Source organism: Abramis brama (assembly GCF_963993115.1).
Source record: "Abramis brama genome assembly, chromosome: 10".
Classification (NCBI taxonomy): Eukaryota; Metazoa; Chordata; class Actinopteri; order Cypriniformes; family Leuciscidae; genus Abramis; species Abramis brama.
This window is the reverse complement of record NC_139972.1, coordinates 5,218,095-5,230,000: the sequence shown is the minus strand read 5'-3', so window position 1 is coordinate 5,230,000 and position 11,906 is coordinate 5,218,095. Positions and strand designations below refer to the sequence as shown.

Sequence of the window (11,906 nt, the reverse complement as noted above, 5' to 3'; positions counted from 1 at the left end):
ACATATATATATCTTAAGTATATATACAGAAATTGAACATTTTTGCATGATGAGAGTGAATTTGTGTTTTGTGTCAATTTGCATTTGCGATTTAAGACTTAAGCAGAATTATTACAATTTATTATGAACGAACTTGAAATCCCACTCGGGTATAATTATGCTTTTTCCCAAATTTCGTGCTGACGTTGAAAAAAAATATTCTGTGTAAAGAGAGGGCAAGACTCTAATTTCTGAAAGCATCATGAAATTACCTGAATTATTCATTAAACAAACTAAAAATGTGCAGAACCGCCATTTGAATTTGTGTGTGTCGAAGTGGATCTGGATGGGGCTCAAAGTGTTTCGCAATGGAGATTTTAAATGCCATTTTAAAGACGTAAAGCCCAGAGCAGAGACGAACATGTGTGTGTGTGTGTGTGTGTAAAACACTGTTTCATATTTCTTTCTTTGTGAATCAGTGTAGTTCAGGGGCTACACTTATCCTTCAAACTTTAATAGCACAAGTCTGTGAATTATGAATGTAGACAGGAGCAGAGACACTCTCTCTCTCTCTCTCTCTCTCTCTCTCTCTCTCTCCGTCACATGACTGTCGCTTCCAGAACGTTCTCGCTGTTAAACTACATCAGAGAAAGCTAGTGTTAAAATCTTTCTTTAACTTGCACTGAACACATCCAGAAACGTAAAAGCTCGACAGCACACGAGTCTCGCTACAAAAACAAACTGTCCAAAGATGAAGACGCAACCGAGCTAAAACCTTCATCGTCAATGTATTTAGTACAGAACGAAACACATTTATAATTCCTCTATCCTTTCATCTTTTATGCCCCCACTAAGCTCGACGCAATGCATTCTGGGATTGCCCTCTCTGTGAAGGATACAGTAGTACAAGAGTGATACTTGATACTACAGAACTAAAATCTCCTAAAAAAATTATATTTTCAAACTACAAAAAGACATTTGTTTTGAAGAACTGTTCATTCTGAAAACACAAAATGGAGACTTATATTGTATTATGTTGCAAATATTGTTTGAACGCTGTATCCAATAAAATATATGAAAAAAAAATATTCTATTTTCTATTTAAAGTCTATTTTATTTTATTATTTATGCATCTTTTATCCAAAGCAACTCACACTGCATTCAAAGTACACATTTTTATTAGGGATGCACAGATATAAAAATTTTGGCCGATACGATAACCGATATATTGGCCGATAAATCTAAATCCAAATTTTTATATAATTTCTGAGAGCCTGATTACAAAAACAAAACTCTTTAAAATTAAAGATTTAAAATTATTAAAATCCACGTCCCAAACACACAATTATAATGATGTTCTTATTATAATGTTATGTTGAGTAAATGACAGATGATTTTGCACTGAACTGTATTTTCCTTTTTTGAAGTGATTCCAATCATATTTCAAGCAACTGAAAACCATCATGTTGAACAGTGCGCATCTGAAGAGTCTCAGCTGGAGGAAATAATACATTATTAGCCGCGTTTCCATTACCCTTCAAATTGCGCAAATTGAAATTGCGAATTGAAAATACGTCCAATGGAAACACGTCAATTTCGCAAAAACTCCCATTTATCGCAAACAAGTTTTTCCGCTCGCATGAGGTGCTTTTCAGGCGGTTCGAAAAAGAAATATTTCGCAAAACTGCAATGGAAACAGTTTTTGCTCATTTACAGTCACCTGACGTAGATGACGCGGTGTGTTTGGACAGAATACGAGACAGAGCTCTTTATTAAATTCATATAAGACAGAAGAATTACAGGAATAATGGACTTTTCTCAAAGAAAAACTTAACTCCAAGTCCTCCAGAGTCGCGGCCAAAGCCGATTCGAAAGACCGTTGTTCTCCATCAGCAGCCGCCATTCTTTGTTTTCAAGTGGCAGCCGTCGCAACTCTGTCGTCATATGTTAAGCCCGCCCCCGCCTACTCTATACACGACGTGATTGGCCTGACCCAATTTAGGTTTTTGCAGCTAGAAGGTCTATTGAGAGTTGCTAGACCCCCCTGGCTGCGAAATACATTTTGCTGCCGCTAGGGTGCGTCTAGATTTCTAGGCTAACAATCAAGACCTCGAAGCAGAAATGAGGGAGAAACACCCAGAAACTCCTCATATGTGCCGCTCACAAGTATAAGGGTCGTTCCTCACCATTAATGCTTGGATAACACACACACGTCTCCTTCCATTAATAATAATGGCCAGTGCAGTGGCTGGGATATAGAACATAAACCTACCTACATCCGTCGCCATGATTTTTGGAATGATTTTACTGATCGCGACAGGAAAAAAATAAATTTTAGTCGCATAACATCGGTTAATGGAAACGCCGTCATTTCGCAATAGCTTTTTGTCGACATTTAGAAAAAAAATTGCAAAAGTTTTCCGCAAATCTGTAATGGAAACACACCTATTTATCGGCTTTAATATATCAGCCAAATGTTCTTATCGGGCCGATATCGATAACATTAAAAATGAACATATATCGGCCGATACCGATATGGTGGACGATATATCGTGCATCCCTTCTTTTTATCAGTTCTTGCTTTCACTATTTATTTATTTTTTTAAACTGTGCATTCCAGTAAATTTTTTGTGAATTGGTCGACCTTGTTTGTTGTCGCTGACTCTGATCACCAGTGCAGATGTCTTAAATATAGTACGATAGCAATAGCATATTACTTCTGTCTATATTTACACGTGTAAACAAGACGTTATTTGTTGTGATGCGAACGGTATCTCTGACCTGCAGTAAATCCAGTAAACCTCACACACAATATTAACACACAGAATATTACACACTGCATAAGGACACACACCGAAACACACAACACCACAACCGTAACACAATAACAGTCTGTCCTGCTTTCCAAAACACACTCACTTACAAACACACAACAAGATACACACACACTCACTTAAAAACACAGAAGATACACACACACACACACACACACTCACTCGCTTACAAACACACAACAAGATACACACACTCACAAACACGCAACAAGATACACACACACAACTCACTTAAAAACACACAAGATACACAACACACACAGACACTCACAAACACACAAGATACACACACACACACACACGCAACAAGATACACTCACACACACACTCGCTTACAAACACACAAGATATACACACATACACTCACTCACTTACAAACACACAAAAAGATACACACACTCACTTAAAAACACAGATCCACACACACACAGACACTCGCTTACAAACACACAACAAGATACACACACACACACACACACACACACACACACACTCACAAACACGCAACAAGATACACACACACACACACACACACACACACACACACTCACAAACACGCAACAAGATACACACACACACACACACACACACACACTACACCAATATTGCATAATAGTACATACCCCGACAAACGCTACAGAGAAAAGAAACAAAACAGATTGTATAATCACATGAAAAATGTGAATTTCAGATAAAACAACACATGACACACACACACACACACAGATGTGAGGAGTGTTTTCTTACCGAGGAGTAAAGGAAACCCTCTCCGTTCATGGCTACGTAGAGTCCAGCCTTCACACCCTGAATCGCCACGACCCGCAAACCCACCGGGATCAGGTTAAACAGAGCTGAAACACACACACACACACACACACCTTAACTCTTTCACAGATCAGGAGAATCACTGGAGGTCCTGGTTATGGTATCAACTTTGATTCAAATTTTCTTCAAAAAAAAATGCCATGAAACAAATTGCAATCATTTAAAATTCAAAACAATTCAGACAGACAGATAGAATGAAAGAATGAAAGATAGATAGATATATGATAGATAGATAGATAGATAGATAGATAGATATATGATAGATAGATAGATAGATAGATATATGATAGATAGATAGATAGATAGATAGATATATGATAGATAGATAGATAGATAGATAGATAGATAGATAGGGAGATAAGATATTAAAGGAGGGATGAAGGAAAGGAGAGAGGGAACTCAATCTACTAAGTATCAGAGGAAGGTTTCAGACGCTCGTATCATTGATGCTGATTCAGTTCAAGTACGTAAAAATCGACAGGAGGGAAAAAACCCAGAGGAGAGAAAACAGGATCAGCGGAGGAGTGCAGGATAACAGAGGGATGGAGGAGGAGGAGAGATCAGAGGGATGAGTGCGCTTGTGTGAGAGAGGAATCTGAGAGAGAATTCATGTTTACAGCAATATTCATATGTGTGCGAGTAAGGAATTAATACAAGACATTAATACTTTTATCCATCAAGAACGCATCAAATTGATCAAAAGTGGCAGCAAAGACATTTATAATGTTTAATTTCAAATAAATGCATTTCTGTTCATCAAAGAATCCTGAAACATTAAATGTATCACAGTTTCCACAACTGTGTTCAACACTGATAATAATCATAAATGTTTCTTGATCATCAGATCATCATATTATACTGATTTCTGAAGGATCATGTGACACTGAAGACTGGAGTAATGATGCTGGAAATTCAGCTTTGATCACAGGAATAAATTACACTTCACTATATATTCACATAGAAAACAGTTATTCTAAATTATAATAATATTTCACTATTTTTACTGTATTAGAATAATAATATTTTTTCAGAAGCATTTAGAAATCTAAATGAATCCACACTTTTGACCGGTAGTGTGTGTGTTGCATGCATCTTTCTGAGCAAGTTATTTAAAGTTAGTTGAACTGTTAACTGCAGCGACCTGAACAATAACACATTTGGTTTATTGACGCATGCATTTGTGCTGAAGTTCGTTGTCGTAAACACAAGATATTGCACTATTTTTATTCTCGCATTGTCTATTCTAGTTTTTTATTGCTATTATGCTATTTATTGATGAAGCTGTTTAGACACACACCCTAGTTTCTAATGCTTTTATTGGTTAATGTTTTTATCTGGTGTCAAATTAGTTTCGTTCCTTCATGTAAAAGTGTGTATGAAATGACAATAAAAGAACCCTTGAACACATTTGGTTTACTGACACATGCATATTTTGAAGGAAACCTGTGGACTGTGGAGGCCGTTTGAGTTTAGTGAACTCATCGTCATGATCAAGAAACCAGTCTGAGATGAACCAGATTGAGGCGCTAGGCGCGACGCAAGTGTGTTTTGCTAGTTTCAGCCCGACGCAGTTTTCATTTTCATGTCCTGCGGCACATTGTTTAAATAGCAAATGCATTTGCACCCATTTGTGCTGCTTGTCTGAGAACGAGTGTGTGTTCTGGTGTATTAATGGCGCGTTGCTATTTTGAGGAACTGAATTAGACTTTTTTTATTTAAAGAGCGCGTTAGTAATATGCGCCTATAGGCGGGTCCACAACGCGCGTACACTTTGACCCGTAGATGGTCTGCTTGCGCTTTAACCTCGCGCACGAGCAGCGTACAGTTTCTCCGCTTGCAAATTCCGTTAAGTTAATAGCGAATTAGCCATGTCTCGAGTGCAACTGGCTTTTAAAGGGAATGGGAGATGAGACTCTGATTGCACATTACGCCCAAAACACACCCATTACTCATTAAGAGAACTAGCAAAAGTGGATTCGGACACATATTTTGAAGGAAACCCGAGTGCTAAAGTTAGTTGTTGTAACACAAGAACACACAACAGGGCTGTGCTTGAAACACTCATGTTTCTGCAACTCTGTTCCTCTCTCTCCTGTAGTTTGCTCATCAGTTGTTCTTCATTTTGCTGGAAGCCGCCCAGATTCTGACTGTATTGTGTTTCATCTGTCCGGCTGATCGATATTCTCACTTTAGATGAAATCGTGTTTGCCCACAGTTGCCTGATAAATGCGATCATGTTATATTAGGATTCCTCATGGCTTAAAAAAAATCAGATAACATCTGAAGTATTTACTTTCTTTACGCACACTGGTCTCGTTATGAATGATGAGGTAAATTCAAAGTAGAAATGTTTGTGTTCATAATCTTAAATGTAAACTTTTCAGCTGACATTGCCTGTTTCTCTGGGAAATACATCACATTATTGCAGTCAAACGGGTTCATGTTGACTTTAACACTGGCTGAACACAGTAATGTGTGTCTCACGTGAGTCAGACAAAGGCTCTGTGTCTAAGCCTGTTGGACTCGCTAATGTGAGTTATGCAGATAAGGAGGAAGGCCGTGTAATTCAAAAGCATTTCTTAGGAGATTCAAAACATGAGTGGGCACCTTCAAAACACAGGAGATGTAACGCTCGAAAATCCCGAGCTTTAGAAGTGAAACATCCCTCTCTAGCTCCCTGGGGAGATGAGCTCAGAAGAGTGTGTGTGTCAGTAATGCACATGTAGATCTGAGAAATACACGAAAACTGTGAGATCAGGCGAGATCACACACACATGCACGTGACGAGGATTCAAGTCACATTTCATCCCAAAACCAAAAGATAGAGATGATTCATTTTGGTGAAAACATTAACAATAAAATGTAAAAATTATATTAAAAATATCAAATAAAAATTATTTATATATACACACACACACACACACACACACCAGCCACTTTATTAAGTACACCTTGCTAGTAACCTTTCGCCTTCAGAACTGCCTTAATTCTTCATGGCAGAGATTCAACAAGATGCTGGAAACATTCTTCAGAGATTCTGGTCCATATTGTCATGATTTTATCACACAGTTGCTGCAGATTTATCAGCTGAACATTAATGATGTGAATCTCCTGTTCCTCCACATCCAGGAGATGCTGTATTGGACTGAGATCTGGAGACTGTTTTAGTTTAGTGAACTCATCGTCATGATCAAGAAACCAGTCTGAGATGAACCAGATTGAGGCGCTAGGCGCGACGCAAGTGTGTTTTGCTAGTTTCAGCCCGACGCAGTTTTCATTTTCATGTCCTGCGGCACATTGTTTAAATAGCAAATGCATTTGCGCCCATTTGTGCGCCCATTTGTGCGCCCATGGGCTGCTGGTCTGAGAACGAGTGTGTGTTCAGGCACAATAATGGTGCATTGCTATTTTGAGGAACTGAAATAGACTTTTTTTTATTTAAAGAGCGCATTAGTAATATGCGCCTATAGGCGGGTCAAAACGTGCGTACACTTTGACCCGTAGATGGTCTGCTTGCGCTTTAACCTCGCGCACGAGCAGATCCGTTTCCTCGCTAGAGAAGCGTTCAGTTTCTCCGCTTGCAAATTCCGCCACGTTAATAGTGAATCCGCCATGTCGCGAGCGCAACTGGCTTTTAAAGGGAATGGGAGATGAGACACTGATTGGTTTATTGCACGTTACGCCCAAAACACACCCATTATTCATTAAGAGAACTAGCAAAAGTGGATTCGGACACACTAAGTGCGCTTGCGCCGTGCGCTTTAGACCATGCGCTTAGATCATTAAATTAAGGCCCGGAGTGTTTATCCTGCTGGAAGTATCCATCAGAAGATGGTCTACTGTGGTTATAAAGGGAAGGTCATGGTCAGCATCAATACTCAGGTAGACTGAGGCGTTTAAACAACGGTACTAAGAGGCTCAAAGTGTTAATTGCCTCAGTTTTCTGTTCTCATCTGACAGGAACATCACCGGTGTGTGTCTTCTGTTGCTGTAGCTCTTCTGCTTCAAGGTTTGACGAGTTCAGAGATGCTCTTCTGCGTTCAGAGATGCTTTTCTGCGTTCAGAGATGCTTTTCTGCGTTCAGAGATGCTCTTCTGCGTTCAGAGATGCTCTTCTGCGTTCAGAGGTGCTCTTCTGCTTCAAGGTTTGACGTGTTCAGAGATGCTTTTCTGTGTTCAGAGATGCTCTTCTGTGTTCAGAGATGCTCTTCTGTGTTCAGAGATGCTCTTCTGCGTTCAGAGATGCTCTTCTGCGTTCAGAGATGCTTTTCTGCGTTCAGAGATGCTTTTCTGCGTTCAGAGATGCTCTTCTGCGTTCAGAGGTGCTCTTCTGCTTCAAGGTTTGACGTGTTCAGAGATGCTCTTCTGTGTTCAGAGATGCTCTTCTGCGTTCAGAGATGCTCTTCTGCGTTCAGAGATGCTCTTCTGCGTTCAGAGATGCTCTTCTGTGTTCAGAGATGCTCTTCTGCGTTCAGAGATGCTTTTCTGTGTTCAGAGATGCTCTTCTGTGTTCAGAGATGCTCTTCTGTGTTCAGAGATGCTCTTCTGCGTTCAGAGATGCTCTTCTGCGTTCAGAGATGCTCTTCTGCGTTCAGAGATGCTTTTCTGTGTTCAGAGATGCTCTTCTGTGTTCAGAGATGCTCTTCTGTGTTCAGAGATGCTCTTCTGCGTTCAGAGATGCTCTTCTGCGTTCAGAGATGCTCTTCTGCGTTCAGAGATGCTCTTCTGCGTTCAGAGATGCTCTTCTGCGTTCAGAGATGCTCTTCTGTGTTCAGAGATGCTCTTCTGCGTTCAGAGATGCTTTTCTGCGTTCAGAGATGCTCTTCTGCGTTCAGAGATGCTTTTCTGTGTTCAGAGATGCTCTTCTGTGTTCAGAGATGCTCTTCTGCGTTCAGAGATGCTCTTCTGCGTTCAGAGATGCTTTTCTGCGTTCAGAGATGCTCTTCTGCGTTCAGAGATGCTCTTCTGCGTTCAGAGATGCTCTTCTGCGTTCAGAGATGCTCTTCTGCGTTCAGAGATGCTGTTCAGAGATGCTCTTCTGTGTTCAGAGATGCTCTTCTGCGTTCAGAGATGCTGTTCAGAGATGCTCTTCTGTGTTCAGAGATGCTCTTCTGCGTTCAGAGATGCTCTTCTGCGTTCAGAGATGCTCTTCTGTGTTCAGAGATGCTCTTCTGCGTTCAGAGATGCTGTTCAGAGATGCTCTTCTGCGTTCAGAGATGCTCTTCTGCGTTCAGAGATGCTTTTCTGCGTTCAGAGATGCTCTTCTGCGTTCAGAGATGCTTTTCTGCGTTCAGAGATGCTCTTCTGCGTTCAGAGATGCTCTTCTGCGTTCAGAGATGCTCTTCTGCGTTCAGAGATGCTCTTCTGCGTTCAGAGATGCTTTTCTGCGTTCAGAGATGCTCTTCTGCGTTCAGAGATGCTTTTCTGCGTTCAGAGATGCTCTTCTGCGTTCAGAGATGCTTTTCTGTGTTCAGAGATGCTCTTCTGCGTTCAGAGATGCTCTTCTGCGTTCAGAGATGCTCTTCTGAGTTCAGAGATGCTCTTCTGCGTTCAGAGATGCTCTTCTGCGTTCAGAGATGCTTTTCTGTGTTCAGAGATGCTCTTCTGCGTTCAGAGATGCTCTTCTGTGTTCAGAGATGCTCTTCTGCGTTCAGAGATGCTCTTCTGCTTCAAGGTTTGACGTGTTCAGAGATGCTCTTCTGTGTTCAGAGATGCTTTTCTGCGTTCAGAGATGCTCTTCTGCGTTCAGAGATGCTCTTCTGCGTTCAGAGATGCTTTTCTGTGTTCAGAGATGCTCTTCTGCGTTCAGAGATGCTCTTCTGCGTTCAGAGATGCTGTTCTGCTTCAAGGTTTGACGTGTTCAGAGATGCTTTTCTGCGTTCAGAGATGCTCTTCTGCTTCAAGGTTTGACGTGTTCAGAGATGCTTTTCTGCGTTCAGAGATGCTTTTCTGCGTTCAGAGATGCTCTTCTGTGTTCAGAGATGCTTTTCTGCGTTCAGAGATGCTTTTCTGCGTTCAGAGATGCTCTTCTGTGTTCAGAGATGCTTTTCTGCGTTCAGAGATGCTCTTCTGCGTTCAGAGATGCTCTTCTGCGTTCAGAGATGCTTTTCTGCAGAGATGCTTTTCTGCGTTCAGAGATGCTCTTCTGCGTTCAGAGATGCTCTTCTGCGTTCAGAGATGCTTTTCTGTGTTCAGAGATGCTCTTCTGCGTTCAGAGATGCTCTTCTGCGTTCAGAGATGCTTTTCTGCGTTCAGAGATGCTCTTCTGCGTTCAGAGATGCTCTTCTGCGTTCAGAGATGCTCTTCTGCGTTCAGAGATGCTTTTCTGCAGAGATGCTTTTCTGCGTTCAGAGATGCTCTTCTGCGTTCAGAGATGCTCTTCTGCGTTCAGAGATGCTTTTCTGTGTTCAGAGATGCTCTTCTGCGTTCAGAGATGCTCTTCTGCGTTCAGAGATGCTCTTCTGCGTTCAGAGATGCTTTTCTGTGTTCAGAGATGCTCTTCTGCGTTCAGAGATGCTCTTCTGCGTTCAGAGATGCTCTTCTGCGTTCAGAGATGCTCTTCTGTGTTCAGAGATGCTCTTCTGCGTTCAGAGATGCTCTTCTGCTTCAAGGTTTGACGTGTTCAGAGATGCTTTTCTGTGTTCAGAGATGCTCTTCTGTGTTCAGAGATGCTCTTCTGCGTTCAGAGATGCTCTTCTGTGTTCAGAGATGCTCTTCTGCGTTCAGAGATGCTCTTCTGCTTCAAGGTTTGACGTGTTCAGAGATGCTCTTCTGCGTTCAGAGATGCTCTTCTGTGTTCAGAGATGCTCTTCTGCGTTCAGAGATGCTCTTCTGCTTCAAGGTTTGACGTGTTCAGAGATGCTTTTCTGTGTTCAGAGATGCTCTTCTGTGTTCAGAGATGCTCTTCTGCTTCAAGGTTTGACGTGTTCAGAGATGCTTTTCTGCGTTCAGAGATGCTCTTCTGCGTTCAGAGATGCTTTTCTGCGTTCAGAGATGCTCTTCTGCGTTCAGAGATGGTCTTCTGCAGACCTCAGGTGTATCAAGTGCTTATTTGAGTTACTGTTGCCTTTCTATCAGCTGGAACAGTCTGGTCATTCTCCTCTGACATAAACAAGGCCTTTTCACGCACAGAACTGGATATTTTCTGTTTTCCGGTCCATTCTCTGTAAACCCTAGAGATGATTGTGTGAAAATCCCAGTAGATCAGCAGTTTCTAAAGTACTCAGTCCAGCAACAACCATGTCACGTTCAAAGTCAATTAAATCACCTTTCTTCCCCATTCTGATGCCCAGCTTCAGAAGACCGTCTTCTCATTCACTATTCCCTACATTAGTCCACTAATATAGTCTACTTGAGGGAGTGAATGAAAACCAGTGAGTGAATTCAGACACTGAGTGCGTCAGATAACACAGTTTGTGTTTCGGACGCCAGTGCAAATGTCTGTCCCTGCAAACAGTGCCCTATTTAAGAGTAATAAGATAAGGGACATCGATTCGGACACAGCCAATCGGCAACCTCCCCGTCTCTCGCTTGGGCAATTCATCGACTGGCCGCCTGAGGCTAGATGCAAAAGTGAGAAATCTGTTAAAATTCCCAACTTTACAGCAGAAAAAAACATGTTTACAGCCTGGTGCAAAAAGTGGGTTTGGTCTATACAGCTAATTTTGCCCTTCATGACGACTGTGAGGGGGGTGAATTTTTTTTACAACTCATCCGTTTAAATTATATTAAGCCTTAAAAATCTGCATAATTTAGGGCGTGGCCACTTGAGTGACAGGTGGATTGCCACTGCTTTACTACTAGCCGTTTGTCTGCTGTCTGTTAGCGCCAAGTCACCTCAGCTAATCCCGGCTTGCCATCTCTGCCGTGCTTGTGCCTTTTTTCAGGATTATGTCATACAATTGATTCCGTCGTCGTTGTCGAGTATCGAGAGAACAACCAGCTCTGTCTTTCAGTTGTTTTCCTCTGTGAACATGCACTCACTCAGATCATGGATGTCTGACAATGTCATTGCTTTTTGGAGTTCAGATTTAAAAACATCTATAGATATAGAGGCTACACTGGTTCTGCGGTACCGTTGCTCTCACGGAACAGATAGAGACTATATATGTGACCCTGGACCACGAAACCAGTCACATGGGTCAATTTTTTTAAATTGAGATTTATACATCATCTGAAAGCTGAATAAATAATCTTTCCATTGATGTGTGGTTTGTTAGGATAGGACAATATTTGGTCGAGATACAACTATTGAAAATCTGGAATCTGA

At 41.3% G+C, this 11,906-nt stretch overlaps 1 protein-coding gene across 4 annotated transcripts in view; it reads right to left on the bottom strand.

The window, feature by feature from the left end:
- The window catches only part of fgf12b (fibroblast growth factor 12b), a 74,650-nt gene that overhangs the window by 6,747 nt on the left and 55,997 nt on the right, over window positions 1-11,906 (bottom strand). For all 4 annotated transcript variants that reach the window (XM_084125916.1, XM_084125914.1, XM_084125915.1 and 1 more), the window contains exon 3: window positions 3,561-3,664. In XM_084125916.1, coding sequence (XP_083982042.1) covers window positions 3,561-3,664 — 104 coding nt within the window. The remainder of the gene's footprint in view (window positions 1-3,560; window positions 3,665-11,906) is intronic.